This window comes from Bufo bufo, chromosome 1 (assembly GCF_905171765.1).
Source record: "Bufo bufo chromosome 1, aBufBuf1.1, whole genome shotgun sequence".
NCBI classification, from domain to species: Eukaryota; Metazoa; Chordata; class Amphibia; order Anura; family Bufonidae; genus Bufo; species Bufo bufo.
Window position 1 is genome coordinate 769,758,799 of NC_053389.1, and position 21,854 is coordinate 769,780,652.

Genomic DNA, 21,854 nt, shown 5'->3' on the forward strand with positions numbered 1-21,854 from the left:
TATTGAAAGTGTTATTGTATAAAGACAACCTGGTCCATACCTTTTGGTAGATATGAACTGCTAAAGGAGGGTCCCACCTGGGGTGCACCAACAATGAGGCGAGGTGAGGCGATCGCCTCAGGCAGCACCAGGGAAGGGGCAAGAGAAGGGCAGCAGAAGGGCCATGGCAAATGAGCACTTTCATTGTGGCAAAGGGGTTAGGTTAAGAAATTGGCATGGGGGGGGGTCGCCGTTTCAGTTTTTGCCTCAGGCAGCAGAAAGGCCAGGTGCACCTCTGGGTCCCGCTCTCGGTAGCCCCCTCTATGAGCCAGAAACGGGAACCAAATGCAGCCATGTGTAACTACTCCTAGTGAAATCCACCAGACCCATCACAAGCGGCTGATGGCCATGGCGCTCACCTTCTGAAAGGTTTAATGGGGATGAAGCTCTACATTTCAGTCTGCATTGCTCAGCAGTCCATTTATAGTTCTGTGCCATGATGGCATCGCCTCCTCAGTGTCGACAGGATATAGGGATTGTGGAAAATATTTTGGCCCACTCGCTGACCAATAGGAGCAGTCCATGAAAAAAAAGTATAAAATAATTAATTACAGGAAATAAAAAAAATAAGAAATAAAAAAAATATATCGATCATTAGACCAGCCTTTATAGGGGGTTAGATGGGGTTGTTATTGGTCAGTCTTTCAGTTTCTCTCGTGTAATGTGGACCCATCTGTGTAACATCTGGAAAACACATGGACGTGATGTCGGGAAGAGGGGAGACAGACCACAGTGAGGTGGGGGATGAAAGTCAGAGAGACCGAGCTCTAGGGTGGAAGGGCTAGACTGCAGGGAAGGTGTAATTAGACGAGCGTTGTAACCCTGATGGTCTGGTCTCCTCGTCTGTCCTTTTGTATACAGGAACATGGCTGATCTAAATTTAACTTTATTTTCATTCATGTTTTTGCTTGTTTCTCAGAATATTCCACAAAAAAGTACTAAATGAAAGCTTGGTGGTGGTCAAACCATTCATTGGGCCCCGTTGGTGTCCTTATTTCACATTTCAATTTTTGTCCCTGCCCTGAGTCATCTGAGGGACTGGTCATTAGGGATGCGATGCCTGACAACCTAAGTCACCAGTCTTCCTCCAGTGACTCCCAGTACCGAGGTCAGAGTATGCTACAGTCCTCATGGAAATGCTTTAGTATTCCGATAGTTGGCATATAGGTAGTATCTAGCGTTGTTAAAGGATTACTGAAGAGACTCATGTTTAGCCATCCTCTCTGAGCACGTAATGGATAGCCCTCAGCCACCATTAGGGGCCCTGTGTACATACGGATTTGGGTTGTGTACACATCATATTTATTCGGTGAACGTAAACCCCCAACATGTGTCACTGTATACCCTACGGTGCAAGCCTCATCCATTGCCCCCCATTGTTAAAAGAAACACCATATACTGGTCGTCGGAGTGCCAAAAGGACACTCTTTTGGGATCCATAAGGTCTATGGACCCATTAGCCCCATTGTGCTGGGAAATGCTACTAAATATATGCCGAATGTGGTGTGAACCCAGAGCTAGTATTGGGCTGAACAGGAGATGTCTACATCCACATACAGTTATCTCCCCCTAGTGGTGGCTCCAGGCAAACAGAATTTTGTCATTTAAAGTGTCTTTCCAAGACTTTTTAACTGATCACTTCTGCTCAGGATAGGTCATCAGTATCTGAGCGGTGGTGGTCCGGTTCCCAGAACCCCCATCGATCAGCTGTTTGAGAAGGCACCGGAGCTTGCAGTAGCGCCACGGCCCTCTTGCAGCTTACCCTAGGCCGGTGATGTCGCATTTATTTGTTACATGGCCTAGGTGCAGCTCAGTCCAATTCAAGTGAATGGGAATGGGTGTGATACCAAGCACAGGGAACAAAAAAGTCCTGGTGCCTTTTCAAACAGCTGATTCGCAGGGACCCAGGTGTCGGACCCCCACCGATCAGGTACTAATAGCCTATTGAGAAAATATGCCATCTGTTAGAAAGTCTCCACCATAAAAATTATATATTCATCTTAATTACACAGAGTTGCAGACCTACTTAGATTATATTAAATTCTACATACACTTTAAGCCCTTTACCTCCCTAGACCACCGAAAATATTTCCTTTATCTCCTTCACCATCCAAAGCCACCTGAGATATAAAAAGTTAAATACTAAACCACACTAGACATCCAGGGATATTAGATGGTCACCCAAAGCACTACTGATAGTAAACCCTTCAGCACCCTAGACCACCACGGGTTCTATACTTATGTAAGTGCGAGACTTCATACCTTACATTATTTGGTTACATATGGCGGTATTATTTAGGTACTAGTACTAGAACGTCCACTCGTATTTAGACTTACCCACCCAAATGAAACCACACACCATTATCAGTTCCACTATTTGTGCCGCTGAGTTATTAACCCATAATTGACCCATTCTGGTGCCATGGCAGCCTGATACTTTAATTTTTTGAAAAATCGTATAGAATGAAATCCCTATAATCCTTTACAGGTACTTCACAGGTTCATCAGCTTTTATACCCTAAGCCCACACCAAGCTGTGATAGGACGTCATGCTGCCATAGTGCACCCTTGCAATTTGGGCGACAGAAGGTTTTGTTGTCTTTGATCCATCAAAATCCTTGTTGTCACCTTTGTGACCTTCCCATTATGGCCAAGTCTCCAGATACTTTCCTTTCCCACCATCCTGCATCGTTTCCATCCCCCCCTACATTCTTAAAACATGAACCCTAACCCTTATTCATCGGGGTAAACATTGCTGCTTTTGTGAGACATGTTGAATAGATGTCTTAACAGAATTTTTCTCTCTCCTTTCCTTTCAACGTCTCATCTGCGTGATGAAGGATTTAAAAAAAAAAAATCATTTTTGGCTAAAACCAACATGGTGGTCCTCTCTTAGTATGTGACCTCAGCTGGAGAAGACACCGATCTGCCTACAGTCTAGGTGCAGCCATATGGAATATGTTGGTGCTGTAGAATTATTGACTAAATTCTGGATCTGATATGTCTTTACAGCCTGTTGGGAGACTCTTCAGGACAGTCAAGGGAACTTCTCATCTCCGGGGTATCCGAATGGCTACTCAGCATTCGAGCATTGTGTATGGAGGTTGTCCGTCACCCCAGGAGAGAAGGTAGAGAGTATACCACCATTGGTGTTTTTTTATCACTGTTGTGTTTTCATTGTGAATGGATTTAATGGATCAGAGCTTCAGGGACATATTGTGTGTGGATGAGAATAGACATAGAGCTCTAGAGAAATAGCCATAGGGGTGACATGTAAGTGTACAAACATAACCACCATAAAATGGACAAGTCACTGGTATAATGGGGACGTTGCCTTTACTTCTTGAGGCTCTGCTCTCTGTGCAACTGCTGCTCTCTCTCCACTTTGATTGACAGAGCCAGGCAGTGAAAAAATCATCACGCCTGGTTCTGTCAATCAAAGTGGAGAGGGCTCAGACGTTGCAGAGAGAGCAGAGCCTCTAGGTGTAATGGTAACGCCCCCGTTGCTCCTAGAGTCTCATTTGCATATATTAAAACATCATTTTTCTCAGCAATGCAGGCACATATTAACATGGGACCAACACAGATGCCTTCAGCTGCCAAGTGCACATGAAACAGGTGACACGTTCGGGTGTGGGAGGGAAACACCACACCAAGCATAGGAAGAAAAGGGGTGAGGGAATAAGGCCTGGAAACTAGGGAAAGGAGATGGACACCTCCTAGTAAAACCCTAATCAAAGTCCTGACTAACTACCGGTATGAACAGACCCCAGAGGTAGGGGAGTTCATACACAGGAATACCTAATGTCCTAACTCGCCCTATAGGACCCTGGTACTAATGTCAGGACTGAGACAACCTGTTCCTCCAAAAGGAAGGACAAACAGGAGTCTCCCTCAGGCCTTAATACAAATGACAGGGAAATGCAACACACAGACCTCAAACAAAATACAAAGAGGGAAAGGAAAGACTTAACTTCAAAGGAGAAATGGAAGAACCAGGAACTCCGCTGAGATCCACACACCAGCTATCCACAACTCAAACAGAAGCTATAAATCGCACAGCATAGTGGGAGAAACAACAATAAATAAGGAAGGTTAAATGACCACATTAGCAACACCAGAGGCAAGGGGTGTTGCCATTACCAGAAACAACACAGCCGCCTATTGATCCACAAGGAAACCTGTCAGATCAAACCACATGTTGCAGTCTCACCGATCTCCTGCCACCTGTCGCGGGACCATCCGTGACAGGTCAGCCAGTTTCATAGGTACAGATCTGCTGACGGATGGCCTTGCGGGCACCAGCAGGTCCATATTTCTATAACCTCCCCTCCCACATTTGCTGTTGTGAATTGGAGCCTTGCACCTGTTCCACTTCACCCATGTCTCTATCGGGGATGCCACCATCGTAGCCGCACCTGGTGTCCAATGACCGCGCACAGCCATGCAGATTTTTCCCTTTGCATGAAAATAAACTGTAAATTTCTGCGCTGTTTTGCTATAAATTACTGCAAAAGTCGCAGCAATTCCACCGCATCTGAACATGGCCTACAGATTTTGCATTAGGGCTTCAGGGGTTCAACTACATTTCCAGGCCCATAACAGCGTTAGTACAGCTAGTACACTGACCCATATAAGTCAATGTGTGCCCGATCTGATTCTCACAGCGAGGCCTATTCTTATCTGTATTTGGAGGATAAAAACTGAATTTACACGGACGGTATCAGTTTTTGCAAACCGAAAATCGGACATGACTGTGTGCATGGGGTATTAGGCTTATTCCTGTCCTTGGTAGACACGTTCTCCTATGTATTCTAACTCCCTTTTTTCCCCTAAGATCAGACTGAATTTTACCTCCTTGGATGTGTACCGTAGCCGATTGTGTTGGTATGACTACATCGAAATCCGGGACGGACACTGGAAGAAAGCTCCGCTCATCGGTAATGTTCCCTGCTTAATAATGGCAGTGATTTCAGAGAATCGCACTTACAATGTCTGGTCCTTAACATTTCCCGTACTCTTTCCTAGGCCGCTACTGTGGGGACAAGCTTCCAGACTCCATATTATCCAGCGATAGTAGGTTGTGGATTGAGTTTCGAAGCAGCAGCAACTACGTCGGGAAAGGATTCCACGCTGTCTATGAAGGTGCAGTGCATTTAATAGCTGTTTTAGTAACTCCTTCCATCCCCCATGTAATAACTAACATAAATTAGACGCATCCTCCGACAGCACAGGGGCTATCAAGACTGGTGCAGAAATTCCCCTATGACGCTCCCCCATCCGCTACGCTGTGCGGGGGACCTAAAACCCTTCGGCACTCCTGTTGCAAGTTATTGCGTACAAAAAAGATATACCTTGGGGAGATTTTACTAAGAAAATTCCGCCAAAAATTGAAGTACATGCTGTGTGCCACAGGTGCTACGTGTAAGACGTAAAGTGTGTCCCACATATTAATAGCGGGCACCATGACTTTGGCACAAAATATTGGTGTAAAGTAAGCAAAAGAGTCTAGCAAGGTGCACGAGATGCGGCGCGATGATGAATTTGGCGCAGTTTCTGCCTGTCTGGTCTACTTTTATCTTGCCTTAAAGGGGATCTGTCAGTAGAAAAAATATCCAGCTCACCTCCTAATTCACAGCCCAGTGCAGGGAACGAGCCAAGCAAATCTCTCAGATATAAGATAGGGAAAAATGGTTCCAGCACCAATGATGAAGCTTTGTTGCACTTTATTTCTTCTTGTAGCAAATAACACATGGACACTGTCCTCCACCCCAGCATAGTTGACGCGTTTCGAACACAGGTGTGTTCTTAGTCGTAACCAAATGAGATCCCGCTTGTTAGGCTTTAAATACATATCCCACCTCCAATCAAATTAGGGGTGGGAATACATAAAGCCAACACTGGGAAGAACTCATTAACTTGCCACATATAAAAAATAAAATCCACCCATAAAATTATATAAAATGCGTCTTTCTCATCCATGGGTATAGCTGTTGCCGCTAGGAGGCAGACACTAAGCACAAAGGTTAAGCTCCTCCCTCTTCAGCTATACCCTTCCTACAGGGACCAAGTTAAATCAGTTTTAGCTTAGTGTCTGTAGGAGGCAGACCTACCTGCATTGCAGGTCTGCTGGTTTTTTGTTTTTTCTTCTTTTCTTTTTTAGTGGAAGTTTCAGGCAGTCCGTAAAACTGCCTGCACTCCCACCAAAGAGACGGGAGACCAGGGGGTCATTCAAACCCCCTGCTCCTTCCTGTGCTCCAGAAGAAAAGGAGGACCAGAGGTTCTGGTAAAAACCTCTGTCTCCTGCCAGCATTCGGGTCACCACAGCTGTCCACGCCACAAGTCCCCTCTGTTCCCGTGTGGCATCCCTCACCAAGGGACCGCACACCGAAGGTGGTGACCCGGCTGGAGCCAGGGGGGCAGAAGATGCCGGACAGGGCTTCTTTCTCTGATATCAAAGATAAGAAGCTGGAAGCGTTTGTAAAATCTTCCTTTGAAGCAGTGGGCACAGCGCTGCAGCCAGTATTTGCCTCTACATGGGTGAGCAAGGCTAATTTACGTCAGGGTCTCGACTCGGGATTCCCCTCGGGGGAACTTGCAGATGTGGCCCTGCAGCTCTCGCATGCCAGTGCATATATTTGTGAAGCATCTTTGGACGCGGCCAGGCTGATGGCGCGCTCGTCAGCCCTGTTGGTGGCTATTCGCCGTACACTATGGCTTTCTTGCTGGGCGGCAAATAATGGTAGCTCGTTCCATCTCAGGGGTTGTCCGGTTCAGTCCGACAACTTCACGGCGGTGGTGTACATCAATCACCAGGGCGGCACTCGGAGCCCGGCAGTCATGGCGGAGACGGTGCCGATTCTCAACTGGGCGGAGAAACATGTTCCGCCACTGTCGGCAGTTCACATACCCGGCATCGACAACTGGATCGCAGACCTCCTCAGCCGGGAGCGTCTCGATCCCGGCGAGTGGGCTCTTCATCCGCAGGTCTTTTGGGCCATCTGCGAGAGGTGGGGTCAACCAGATGTGGATATTATGGCCTCACGGTTCAACAACAAGGTCGAGGACTTTGTCGTGCCGTCCAGGGAACCCATGGCCAAAGCTCCTGGGTTTTTGGATGCGGTGGTCCAGACCATGATTCGAGCTAGGAAGCCATCGTTTTCCCGAATCTACCATCGGACCTGGAAGTCCTACTTTAGTTGGTGCGAGCGGCGAAAGCTGTCTCCCGTTTGCTTTTCTTAGCCGCGTCTATTGACGTTTCTGCAGACGGGCATGGATTTGGGGCTGGCTCTCAGCTCCCTCAAAGGGCAAGTTTCAGCTCTCTATTCTTTTTCAGCGGAATTTAGCTTCGCTTTCAGCGGTTCAGACTTTTCTGCAGGGGTTGGGGCATGCTGCGCCCCCTTTCCATCCTCTGTTGGATCCTTGGGATCTTAATCTAGTGCTCAACGCTCTCCAGTCTTCACCATTTGAGCCTTTGCAGCAGGTGTTGCTGCGCTTCCTGTCTTATGAGGTGGCTTTTTTGGTTGCAATTACTTCTAACCGTAGGGTGTCGGAACTCGCGGCTTTGTCATTTCAGTCACCTTTCTTGATCCTCCATGAGGATAAGGTGGTCCTTCGCCCTGTGCGGTCCTTCCTGCCGAAGGTGGTGTCATCATTTCATCTAAATGAGGAGATTATTCTCCCTTCTTTTTGTCCGGACCCGTCTCATCCTCGGGAGCAGTTGCTCCATACCCTGGATTTGGTACGAGCCGTTCGAGTCTGTCTGTCCCAGACGGCATCTTTTTGGCGAACGGATTCCCTGTTCGTGATTCCAGAGGGGCCGAGACGAGGGCTTGCAGCGTCAAAGACTTCCATTTTCCGATGGATTTGTTTGGCTATTGTGGAAGCGTTCTGCGTTAAGGACCGGGCTCCGCCCTTCCGGGTGACTGGTCATTCGGCTTGGGCAGTGGGGGCCTCTTGGGTAGTGCATCACGGGGCTTCGGCCCTTCAGGTGTGCAATTCGGCTACTTGGTCGTCTTTGCATACTTTTTCCAGGTTTTACAGAGTGCACACCTTTGCGTCTCTGGGGCGTAGAGTTTTGCAGATGGCAGTTCTCTGATTGACGGGAGGGTTGCTTGTTATGCCCACCCTTTGGGGACTGCTCTGTAAGGTCCCATGGTCAAAGCCTTTGTCCCCCAATGAGACAAATGAGAAAACTAGATTTTTGTACTTACCGTAAAATCTGTTTCTCTTCCGTTCATTGGGGGATACAGCTCGCACCCATTCTTTTGTTTAAAGGGCCTTTTCGGGCCTGTGTGGTTCTGGGTCTGCACATAATGTGATTTTCTTGTGTCTTGCTTCTCCCACTGCTTTTGCACTAACTGATTTAGCTTGGTCCCTGTAGGAAGGGTATACAACTTTTTCTATTGCAAAGGTTTGAAAACTTCTTAAACTACGATCATGTGAAGATATGAAGTGTTTGGTTACATTTGATGTACCCAGGCAGGAAGGATTTGTTATATAATTAATATGTTCTAATATTCTAGTTTTTAGTTTTCTAGAAGAACTGCCTATGTACGGTACATCAAATCACAGTCAGTGCACTGTATAATAGGCACTATACCAACTGTATTACAGTTAATATAACTTATTGGAAATGTAAAAAAATGATTCGAATTTTGAAAATCTTTAGTAGGTATAACATATTTACAAGTAGTTTTACATGGATGACTACCAGAGTTTGTTTTTCCTCTTTTTTATTGTGTTGACATTTTGCGTTTTTTATGTTTGCAGACTTAATTTGAGGTCTGGACTACATATTGATTGTTAATTTAAAACATGTAAAGACGCATTTTATATAATTGTATAAGTGGATTTTATGTGTTATATGTGGCAAGTTAATGAGTTTTGGGTTAATGTATTCCCACCCCTAATATTGATTGGAGGTGGGATATGTATTTAAAGCCTAACAAGGGGGATCTCATTTGGTTATGACTAAGAACACACCTGTGTTCGAAACGCATCAACTATGCTGGGGTGGAGAAAAGTTTCATCATTGGTGCTGGAACAATTTTATATCTGAGATATTTGCTTGGCTCATTTCCTGCTGGTGAGCTGGATATTTTTTCTATGGACTTTGATCACCTTCTGCCCCCTTTTCTGATTGAATTGTTGCGTTACTTTGTAGCACCACGCTATATTCCACGGACACATACACTTCCACCCCAAGCCTTGCTTCGGTGTCTGACCGTAAAGTGAAAGCAGACCTGTTTTTTTTTCTATGCTGGATCAACAATCTTATGATCATTTGGATATGAACAATAAAATGCATGACTTGGAAAAAAACTTATGATACAGGAGATTAAGTTGTGGTGGGACCATACTACACTGATTAAATATTTGGAAAAGTCAATGATTCCTCGCAGTTTGAGGATCAAAAAAATACCGACAACTGTCTACTCTAAAGATTTTATAATTCAGTGGAATGATATGTTGTCCAAATGTTCATCACAACTGATGAACTTGATTGTGAAATAGGAAAGTGAAAAATTATCAACTGTACAAAATGATATTGAGATATGCAAAAATGCTTTAATTAAATATAAATCAGTTCCTAATTATGAGACTATGGAAAAAAGAATTACATCTTCAATAAAGGCATTATATAAACGAAACATACAAAATTTCAAAGAGATCTATATGATTACTCCAATGATCAGATATACAAATTGGGAAGATGAAAAAGTGTTACTCATACCCCCAAATCTTTTTAAAAAAACAAAGCAAAAAAATCAAAACATCGGAACAAGTCATACCGAGTGAGTTTTAATTCATCTGATCAGGAGACAGCTGAAACAACAGGTGACTCACAAGACTCTAACCAGGAGGATTTTTCGAAAGGCACGGAACATACCAGTTCACAACAGAACATATCCTATTATAAAAATAAATAAAAAATAAATAAAAAATAAAACTGGTTTTACGAGTGTTTAAAAAAACAAACAAAACGTGCAGGACGAAAACATAAAAAAACATGTCCTATGGCCACTTGCTTACAGAAGAAGTGAAAGATCGCTCTTATACAAGAGAAATATTGGATGTATTGAATTTGTCCAGACATACTTTAACAAATGAACAAAGGGAGGTGTTGGCCCTGGGACTAAATTTTTCACCCACGGTGGATTTTGATATGTTTTCCACTATTTTAGACATAAATAAGTTTGTTAGGAATTTAACTGTGAACAGACATTTCTATGATACAACTGGCTCATCTGAGCACTCGCCGGCACGCAACGAGACAAAAAACAATTTCATAACATTGGTGGGCCGTTCACAGGTAGGGTTTATAAAAGGCAGGTCGGCAGTCGCCAACATCAGAAAAGTTTTGGCCACCTTGGACTGGGTCAGGCACCGCCCTCGACTGGATACGGCCCCCATAATGCTGGCCTTGGACGCGGAAAAAGCTTTTGATAATGTCCGATGGGACTGGCTGGGGGCGGTGCTGGACAGGTTTCAGGTTTTGGGTGATTTTTGCACCTTCCTAAGGGGGCTTTATACAAACCCAAAGGCGAGAGTGCATACTAGCGACTTTCTATCCCCTACTTTTCCTCTAGAAAAAGGGCACTATGCAAGGGTGTCCTTTATCCCCGCTGCTGTTTGACTTAGCTTTAGAACCCTTGGCCAGGCTCTTGGAAGACTCACATTTATATTCGGGCATTAAGGTGGGCAAGAAAGAGGTCAAACTAGAGTTATATGCTGATGACCTGTTAATATTCATGTCCAATCCCCAGCAGGGGCGTAGCTAAGAGCTCATGGGCCCTAGTGCAAGAGTTCATGTTGGGCCCCCGTCCCTCAGTGCTTGTTGGCAAGGGGCAGGGGAGCACATAGCCTTCCTGCTGCCTGAGGCAAACATTGAAAGGGCACCCCCTCATGCCAAATTCTTAACCTAACCCCTTCCCTCCAACCAGAGGTGTAAATTGACCAGTATGCACTTTCTATAATGCCAGTGTCTTATGTGGCACAAGGGTCTTTGGGACCCCTCAGGCTCCTGGGCCCGGTAGCGACTGCTACCTCTGCACCCACTATAGCTACGCCCCTGATCCCCAGCAACATCTGCACTCATTGATGGATCGGCTCAAACATTTTGGCTCCCTCTCAGGGTATAACATTAACTTCACTAAGAGTGAAATCTTGGAATTACTTACTAAAAATCCTCCTCACTTGTGGCGGACTAATGGGTTTGCCCCTACTTCAGTCAACCAACACATAACGTACCTAGGTCTGAAAATTGCCAAATTACCTGACTCACTGTACAACCTAAACTATCCGCCACTCATAGGAAAGATAGTAGCTGAGCTAAAGAAATGGCACACACTTCCCTTGTCCTTTTTAGGAAGGTGCCACTTAATCAAAATGATGAGTTTCTCCAAATTATTATATCCTCTCCAAACTCTTCCAATCCTGCTAAAACATGTAGATGTCAACACTCTTAACAAGACCTTTATTCGATTCATTTGGTCAGGCAAGCTCCCCCGGATATCCTTGCAAAAATTTATGTTATGGAAGCCAGAAGGTGGTGTGAAGTTCCCAAATATAGGAGGATACAATCTTACTTGTCTTATGAGACACATATTTGACTGGCTACACAACACAGATTACTTCTCTAACAGAGATCTGGAGCAAAATTTTGTAGAATCCTGGGGCCTGGTGTCTTGTCTAATTTAGCTGCGCTCCCCCCGGAGGTAAAGAATTCAGTGTTAATAAGAGACACGGTGCTGGCTTGGAAAGTAATCAGGAAAACTTTTGGTCTACCCCACTCGATGTCCAAAAGGATGCAGCTATGGAGCCATCTGGAGTTTCCTCAAGAAAAACACGTGAGATTCTCTGGAGATTGGGTCTCTAGGGGGATAACTAAGGCGGAACATCTGATGCACATGGGGGAGAAGCGTTGGTTGTCTCCCAGGGAATTGAAGGAAAGATATCATCTCCCAGACTCTCATTTCTTACATATCATGCAAGTACTAGGCTTTTGCAAACACAAGGTTCGAGACCTATCGAAGGAAGCAACCACAAATTCCTTCCATAATATAATAGGAAACTCTCCACGACTGGTGTCGCTCTCGGATCTTTACAGAGCTATGTCCGGGAATTTCACGAGAGCCGTGCCATCCAAATTCTTCAGTAAATAAGAACATATAACAATAGATACTGAGATCGGGGACAAAATCCTGGAGGGATAGACAAAGGTTCGCCAATGCGTCATAAATGAGAGATGGCGACAATCTTTTTTCAAAATGATGCATAACGCCATTTATGGTTTTAACCTTCCGGCCTCTCCAAAGTTCCCGGATTGCATCACCCATTGTCCTAAATGCAACAAACCGGCCACAGATTTTTGGCACGGCATGTGGTCATGCCCTCAGGTTTCTGAATTCTGGGAAAATCTGATAATGTATGTTAAAACGCACTGGTCAATTGCTCTCTCCTTTGAACCGCAGACATTGCTATTTCATTATATTCGTCTACCGTCGAACCAACCCACATGCTTGACAATTGTTCCTCTTTTTCTCCACTCAATATTGCTGGAAGCCAAGAGAGTCCTATTACACCAGTGGCTTTACAGTTCCATGCCAGATATGTCTGCAGTGGTTTTGGAACTGAAATTACTGCTGGGACATGATAGGATTGAGAGGCTGAAAGACATTAAGAAAGCTCTGCTACCAATGTTTTTAAAAATTGGAAGACGTTCCTCATTACACAGTTTATTCCCTTCGAAATATCGGAGTTGGTCAAGCCGTTCCAATACACCTCCTGGTATCTCACTTCCTCTCTAAAAGACACCCTAGGTGCTCTCCAAGTGTAACTTTTCTCTCTCCTCTTCCCTAAGTTCCCCCCCCCCCCCCCCTTCCTTTTCTTCCAATTTTTTTTCAACATTATGATATTGTGGCTTAGACATGTTACATGGAATTTATTCCTCGTCAGTGATATCAGGACTTGGAGTCCTAATTTAAATAAGGTCGAAATGTCAGCTTTTATGTATGTAACATCTCTGTCTCTATCTACAATTGAATTGTTTTCAATAAAAAAGAATTTGAAGAAAAAAAAACAATTTCATGGAATTTTCCTTTAGAGAACAAGTCTCGCTGATGTGTCTGACAAGTCTTCAGCATGAAAGTGAAGGGCGTCACAATCCATTTTATCCACTTAAATCCCGTACTCATGGCATGGATGATTTTCAGGAAACTATTGAAAAGGAACTTGATATATGCAGCCTCATACAAACATTCATAGTAATTTAACAAAGAAACAAAAATTTGCTTTAAAAGAACTAGCTGATTTAAATGATGTGGTAATTAAAACGGCAGACAAAAGGGGTTCAGTAGTAGTGCTTGATAAACAAATCTATCATCAGCAGATGATGGGTATATTATCTGATGTCTCCACATATCAAAGGTTGGACACCAATCCCTTGAATCAATGCCAACAAGAATATATTCAGGTTCTCTGCAGAGGCAGAGATTTGGGATTTATAACACATACACAGTCTCCATTTGCGCCCATCATCCACCTAATATGGGAGGGGGATGTGTCTGCCATACCATCCTTCATGCTATATTTAAATGATAATCCATACAATTTGAAGTTCACTTGTTCCTTTGATTCACATACCATCAATTTTCTTGATCTCACACTGACTGGCACTTATCGGAAGGAAATAACTGGCAATATGATACTGAGGGCCAATACTCGCCCCCCTATGCATTCTCTTAAAGCTATTCCTGTAGGCGAATTGATCAGAGCACGCAGGAATTGCAGTACTGCTGCTTCTTTCAACAGAGAATGTGGAGAAGTTGTTTTACGTCTGCAAGACAGAGGATATCCCCAATGGGTGTTGTCTAGAGCCCTCAGCATCGTTAAGAATAAAAAAAGAAAGGAGTTGTGCAACGGGCGCCTCCCCCTAGGGCCTGTTATATATAAAACGCGTCCCAGGTGTAGGAATGCCGTGTGGTATAGTGCGGCCCAAATTGTCTCTTCATGTGTGTCACGGTGCTCCTACCTGGATACGGCTGGACCCCAGGCTTTGGCTCTGAAGCAATAAATAGGGGGAATAATTGAGGGATTGGAAAGAAAGATTGAGTCCAGACCTTGTATCTAGTTGAGCAGCAGCTTTACTTTGCATAAACGTTCTCCAAAACGGTTTGTTTTGGTCCGAGCAGGCTTTAGCATTAAAACTGGCAGGCAAACTCGACTCTGCTACATCTGTTTCTCTCTGGCTATGCTGTACTGACAGGCTGACTGTATGACTTTGCTTCTTCTTGTATGCTGCACTTCTCTTTGTATGGTCTGTCTCTAGATTTGGCCAAGGAACTTTCCTCCTGGCTCCTGAGGCTTCAAGCTTTGGCCTCCATGGCCAGCAGAGCTGAGGGTGCTCTGGCTGGCTTGGGCACGTCCAGCAGAGACGTGCCCCCTGCATACTTGTCCCTTAGCAGGGGGTAAGCTAGTTTAGACTCTCACTGGTCCCCACCCTTCCTGCAGGAAGTGGGACTCGCCCACTTCTCCACAGAGGGGGGTTAGAATGGAGGTTCCATTCTATCCAACTGTAGCTCTGCCATGTTTGCTGCCACCAGCCGGTGAACCAGGCACATTATATATGAACAGTTACATAACATTAGAAATGCACAGTGTGGTGAACCTGGAACAGAATGCATAGATGACATTAAATGTTAGCAGACACTGATAGAAGCCAGGTGCAGGAATGGTAACACCACTCTGGGGTGTTACAGTTGCTTTTTAGATCAGAAAAAACGCAGCAAAATATGGATAGGGGAAATAAAAATAATAACAAGAATAATACTGTACAACCTACCTTAGTATTAACCAACAGCAGGCAATTTTCGCAAATACATCTTACATAATGTACTGAAGGGTGGTTGTAGAATAGTGTCAAGACGCTCACGGACACTAGCTAACACTCTTTCCCCCTCATTTTTTTCAACTATGGCCAAAACTACACCCAATACTTAGCTCAAATACACAGGTTTTTCAAAATGTGGTAGTCATCCATGTTAAACTTGTAAGTGATCTGTCAGTAGTTTATGTTATCCTTCCCTTTAACTTCAAATCTGCCACGCCAAATATCTGCTCACTAAAACTGACTAGACATTTTATGGTTTACAGTCATAGGCTGAAAAAAAACCTGTAGACCTAATGCTTGGCACAGCTGAGGGTTTTCTAGAGTTGTATTCTGGCAATCCTTGTGTAAGATAAACAGCCTGGACTCGGTTGACCTGGCGCTATAGCTTCTTGCAGCCTCCATAATATGGCACCCGAAGTATTGCTTGCAGGGGAGAGTATTTTTGTAACACGGTGCAATACACAAGTACCATACACAGGCACTTGGGTACTGAAATGTAAGGACTTCATGCGCTCTGTTTGTGGCCCCTTGCAGTGAATGGAGAGGATGCCATGCATGTGCAGCATGTCCTTCATTCACTTCGGGGCCCAACACCCATACCTCCACCGATCAGCTGTGGCTCCAGCGCTGAACGCCGAAATGCCAAAGCCGAAACGCTAAAGCTCCGCCCACTAGGTAGTGGACAGAACTGGTCACTGAAGCTCTGCCCCCATGAAACCGTAACCAGCACAGTTGCTGTCCTCTGGTGCCAGAGCTACCCGTGAGCAGATGATCGGTGGGGTGTTGGACCCCTACCAATCTGATATTAATGACCCATCCTATAATGGAATACCCCTTTAAACTATTTATTTTTCCTTCTCCATGATGTCTCCTATACATGTATATCTTCTCTACTTGCAGCCGAGTGTGGAGGAGACGTCAATAAAGATGAAGGTCACATCCAGTCTCCGAATTATCCCGATGATTACAGACCCAACAAGGACTGTAAATGGAAGCTGCGCGTGGCTGAAGGCTACAACATAGGAATCGTGTTTCAGTCCTTTGAGGTTAGAGGCCAACGAGGCTCATCCCTGGGATGGGGGGAGGGGACCCTCTGAATGTGTGTGGGGTAGGAAGTAAAACCTACTACTATTGGGGGGGGGGGGGGGGCTAAACACATGCACTTCACACGTAAAGCTTCCTGCAGGAGGAACCAGGTTTTCCTTCAGAAAGGAAGACGAGAAGTTTCGCTGGCTGGTGTCTAATTGGTTTACTGCACATCATCATCATCAGGTTGTCTTACAAGGACCACCCTTGTTAAAGTAATAGTCAGCTTCTCTAATCCCTGGCGATCGGCCGAGGAAGCCAAGTGTACGGACATGGCGTCAGTGTAATGCATGTACAGACCAGGTCCACCATCTGTCACAGGACAATCAACCCTATTAAACCAGGCATACTGCCTGGTGGGGCTCATCATGATGATTAAAAAGATGCCTTTCTTTTGTCTATATGCTAAATAGCTGCAGAGATAGTTGTGTTTTTATTCATATGCAAATGAGAGGTTCAAGCCCCAGGAGGCGGGGCTGAATACTTGGAGCACTGCTCTGTAACACCCCCTGTGCTCTGTACACTCCCCCCTCCCCTTGATTGACAGGGATAGACATCAGCATGCTGAGGGCAGAGCTGTGTCCTAGTATCTACATATCATATACTCTATGTACTATAGCCTTACCACACTGAGATCTGCTCAGAAAGCTAATATACATGTTACTGCTTTATTCACACACAGTATATACGATTATAAAGACACCAGTAATGTGTGTTAGCTTATAAGCATAGAAAAAAACGTGTCTTCTGTATGTGGAAAGGCTATAGCTTAGGGATAAGTGCATAGTTTTGTATGTAGAGATCTCATTTTCCCCCGTCCGGCCCCCCTGATATGAGCATATGGCACATTTATTAATACTGGGAATCCGCACTGGCAACCAATGATGGGGGGGGGGGAGGTGAGACCGCACTGGGCACATTTATTAATACTGGGAATCCGCACTGCCACCAATGATGGGGGGGGGGGAAGAGGTGAGGCCGCACTGGTCACTTCCGCACTGGCCACCAATGAATATAGAGGGGGGGGGGGCCGCACTAGTCACATTTAATACAGGGGAGGGAGGGGGTCTGCCCCCTCCTGCCTGGCAGCACCTGATCTCTCACAGGGGGCTATGATTCGCACAATAATTGTGCGGATCACAGCCCCCTGTAAGAGATCGGGTGCTGCCAGGCAGCAGGGGGCAGTCATGTACACCGTTCTCAGTATATTCTAACTTGAAGCGTCCCCATCACCATGGGAACGCCTCTGTGTTAGAATATACTGTCGGATTTGAGTTTTCACATGTTTCCGTTTTTTTGCGGATCCGCAAAAAACAGATGACATACGGAAACATTTTCAGGAACAACGGATCCGCAAAAAACGGACCGAAAATCGGGATGTAGAAAAATACGGACGTGTGAATGTAGCCTTAAGGTGAGGCGCCGAAGAGCAGCAGATTGTCGGGAAGGAAGCGTTCCTTCCCGACAGTCGGCTGCTTGTTCAGTGAAGGAGACCGCTTCATTTACAGTACATGCAGTGATCTCCTCCACAGTATGAGAACAAGGGGTCGCTATTGTGATCCCTCATCCTCATACAGAATCAATGTTTCTGGGCAGCAGATCGCTGTTTAAACGGCACAATCTGCTGCCCAGAAAGGATAATTTAGGTGCCTGCATGAACGATAGGATCACCCAATGAACGAGTGGGTGAAAAGGAAATTTCCCCTGAGCTGTCATGGGGAGAGAGCTGCAGCAGAAAGGACATACCCTCTGAGCTGTGATACGGAGAGAGCTGCAGCAGAAATGATACACCCCATGAGCTGTGATGGGGAGACAGCTGCAGCTGAAAGGGCACGTCCCTAAGCTGTGATAGGTAAAGAGCTGCAGCAGAAAGGACACACACCTTGAGCTGTGATGGGGCCAAAGTTACAGCAGAAAGGACACACCGCTGCGCTGCCAGCCTGAAATAATTGAAGCAATGAATGGGCAGATCTCTTGATCCATGTGCGGTACAGGATGGGTTCTAGGTTTGTTAGAAACAGATTGTCTCGTACTATATAATGTCTGATTTTGTAACCCCTTTAAGCAGTATGTGGATGATCTGCCACCCACGACTAAAACACTGCTCCATTCCACAGATTGAGAGACACGATAACTGTGCATATGACTTTCTGGAGATACGGGACGGCGACTCGGAAACCAGCCCTCTGATCGGTCGCTTCTGTGGCTATGACAAGCCCGAGGACTTCAAGAGCTCAGGCAATAAACTCTTCATTCGATTTGTATCTGACGGATCCATCAACAAAGCCGGCTTTTCTCTCCACTACTTCAAAGGTCAGTAGAAAACTGCTCATTGCGTCTAATATGCGCAGCGTCGCAACGTCTACTTCGGTGGTCGCATAAAGAGTAGAGGTGGGCAAATCATGTAGACGTTTGATTTTTGAGTTTTTTTTTAATGGTGATCAATGGGAAATCTTATATGCATCCTGGGCTGCCTCTGGTATTTCATTATTTACTTGAATTGGGATGAGCTGCAGTACCAGACACAGCCCATGTACAAGAGTGGCGCTGTTCCTGGAAAAAAAAGCAGACCATTTCTAGGTTAACCCTTATTGTTATTGGCATGTGCCATACATGCAGCTTCTATATTATGTTCTTCTGTTCTCAGAAGCATTACATGAATCTACAAGGCACTCTGCACAATGCCTCTCCCATTACTATTTGGGGTTCGTGATTTCTCACCCCACCTGTAAAGTAAAAACTATGTGCAGTGAAAAGGGGTTACCTTAAAGAGCACCTATCAGCAGAAATAACCCTATTAAACTGGACATTCAGCCTGGTAGGGTTGATCCTGCTGATTTAAAATGACACCTCTCTGTGAATATTGGTAGCGGCCTTGCAGAGGAAAACAAACCTTTTATTATTTCTGCAAATCAAGGCTTCTGTGCACTGAGAGGCGGAGCCTATCCCCTCGGTGCACCTCAGCTACTCAGCTTTCTAGTGCTGGCCACGCCCCTCTGAAGATTTTATTTACATAAAGAATAAAAGCGTTTTTTTTCTTGGGAACGCAGATGGGTGTCATTTTAATCAGGAGAATCAACCCTACCAGGCAGCGTGCCTAGTTTTATTGGGGTGATCCTGCTGAAGGGTTCTAATTTACAAGGTTTGTGTAAGGTACACATGTCTGTGTCCGTGACTACACAGTCCACGTTTCATCTGTGAGAATGTCCGTGATCCATCCTTGTTTGATCCGTGGTTCCGTGATTTACAGTCCCGTATTTCACGGACCCTGTTAGGTCCCATTCACACGACTGTATTACAAAGGGCACCGGCCATGTGAACTCCGTGCTGCAGACCTATTGACTTGAAAGGGTCAGCGATCCGCCAAGTACACTAAAAGATAGGACATGTCCGATCTTTTGTGGAGCAGAGACACGGATCGGAAGTCCACGGAAACACTCGGAAGCCCTTCCATGAACTTTCAGGTCTGTGTGTCCACACTGCAAAATATAGGACATGTCCTATATTTTGCCGTATTTTGCAGATCGCGGACCTATTCAAGTCATATCACACAGGTGGTGCCCGCAGTACGGGCACCACAGCCATACGGTCGTGTGAATGAGCCCTTAGGCTGAAAATTGGTTTCCAGAGCATCTTTTGGAAACGTTCTGTGAAAACCACAGACAAAACGCAGATGCTTCCCGATGGATAGTTCAATCGTGTGCTGCAAGCACAATGTGGAGGCACCTACCACTGTCGGCGTCAGACTGACCTACCAGAGGATCCTCTGGTGGGCCCAGGCTCTCATACCATAGTGGTCCCCAAAGGTCCAGGAGAAAATAATCATTTGGAGCTGCAAGTCACTTGCCACTAGAGTCCATTTCTTTAAATAAAAAAGGGTTGGACCCTGAGAATAATTTCCTCTTGGTGGGCCCAAGGAACCCTAGTCCCACCCTGACCACTGTCCTCTTCGTGCTGTCAGAAATGTCCGTGGTGTATGTACCCGTTCTCCTTGACATGACCACATCCAGGGACACACACGTGAAGATTATATCACGGTGACTTACGTCCTTTTCATTGACCAGTCGTGGATTATATCGAAATTACCCAGAAGTCCTTCTTGCCATGCACTTCACTTTTTTATCCTGTAGATCTGCCTTGCTCATCTACAATGGGTTAGGCCTAGGATTAGGAGCATGTTCATGAGAGATTTGCGACTTGAGAATTCTTGTGGTAATTATTACCAGAAAGTTCATTGACCACTAAGGCCAGCAATGTGTCATGAGCGTTGATGTCATTATGGAAGAAAATCTCAACGGGTGTAACTACAAAGCTATGAGGTCTTCATGTTCATCCAAGGGGAAATTCCACCCTGAATGTTTCACTGACACATCATAGAGACATCACTGTGGAGGGCTTACCTAGGACCTCCATTTGTTCTAGGAGCTGGAAGTCCTGAACCCCTAGGATTACAGGGGTACTGTAACGATCAGCAGGTTACAGGTTTCAAATGTTTCCCAGCTAAGTCACCAGCACCCAAAGGTGCCCCTTCATCTCTGGACAGGGAATCTGTCTCTTGGACAGGGTAACTTAGACATTCCCTAAATAGTTGCTACTACAAAATTCACCCAAAGCTTGAAGAGGAGCCATGTTTAGAGGGTTTCTACGAAGAGCATCTCTCACTCTGGAGGACCCAGCATGTCCATGAACTTTAAAAGAAGCTCATTGATTTTGATGGGTACCATCCAATGCTCTGAACAGTTGATCAGTGGTGGTGCTGGGTTTCAGCCCTCCACTAATCAGATATTGATGTCTATCCTGAGGGTACTCCCGGCTATCGGGAAAATCCTGCTCCTCTGTGTGACCTAACAGAACCCATCACAGAGTGTCTCCTCAAGGGCATCAGACTCCATTGGTCAGGGCCGCATGGAACGGCATTGTGGGCTGCGTGTGGCCCCTGGGTTGTAGGTTGTGCATCCATGGGCTTCAGCAATCATGGTAGAATTAGAACAATGAATAGGACACTGTCCACAGGGGCTATGACAACTTTCTGATTTTCACTCCCATAATGGATGGAATTACCTTTTGTGTTTGCTGCCGCTTCATTACTAAATTTTGTGTTTCACCCTCAGAGGTGGATGAATGTTCCCGACCTAATAAAGGCGGCTGCGCCCAGCGCTGTGTGAACACGCTCGGCAGCTATAAGTGTGATTGTGATCCGGGTTATGAGCTCGCTGCAGACAAGAAGTCCTGCGCAGGTAAGTGTTCTGAACAGTTATTACCTTGTATTTCTGGGCACAGCTATTAGATTTGGTGTCGTCTACGTTGCCATTTCGGCCCTCCTTCCTTCTGAATGTTCCTTCACTTTGCAGCGACCTGTGGTGGCTTCTTGACCAAGCTTAATGGCACCATCAGCAGCCCGGGGTTTCCCAAGGAGTACCCTCCGAACAAGAACTGTGTCTGGCAGCTGGTGGCACCCACACAGTTTCGCATCACGCTCACTTTCCAGCATTTCGAGACAGAAGGCAACGACGTGAGTCTATGCGTGTCTCCGGGCAAAATGTAAAGTTCAGTTTTAGCCAGATTGCCAGGAGGTGCCCACTAACCCATAGCTCCTACTTTTGAGTGTCTTGACACCTGAAAATTCACACATGGTTGCACCAGAATTGTAAAGACGTGGCTTCTTTCTTTTTTTTTTTTTTTTAACAAATGGCGCCACACCTGTCCACAGGTGGTGTATGGTATTGCAGCTTAGCTCCTTTCACTTCAGTGGAACGGAGCTGCAATACCAGACACGACCCATGGACAGGAATGGTGCAGCCACTTTCTTCTAATCCTGGACGACCCCTTTGATATT

The 21,854-nt window shown here is 45.5% G+C and overlaps 1 protein-coding gene across 1 annotated transcript in view; it reads left to right on the forward strand.

Annotated features, from left to right (window-relative positions):
* BMP1 (bone morphogenetic protein 1) overlaps positions 1 to 21,854 on the forward strand; it is a 95,541-nt gene that overhangs the window by 50,220 nt on the left and 23,467 nt on the right. Inside the window, exons 8-14 of the mRNA XM_040414772.1 lie at positions 3,052 to 3,167; positions 4,877 to 4,979; positions 5,068 to 5,184; positions 15,833 to 15,978; positions 18,136 to 18,331; positions 21,130 to 21,255; positions 21,370 to 21,530. Coding sequence (XP_040270706.1) covers positions 3,052 to 3,167; positions 4,877 to 4,979; positions 5,068 to 5,184; positions 15,833 to 15,978; positions 18,136 to 18,331; positions 21,130 to 21,255; positions 21,370 to 21,530 — 965 coding nt within the window. The remainder of the gene's footprint in view (positions 1 to 3,051; positions 3,168 to 4,876; positions 4,980 to 5,067; positions 5,185 to 15,832; positions 15,979 to 18,135; positions 18,332 to 21,129; positions 21,256 to 21,369; positions 21,531 to 21,854) is intronic.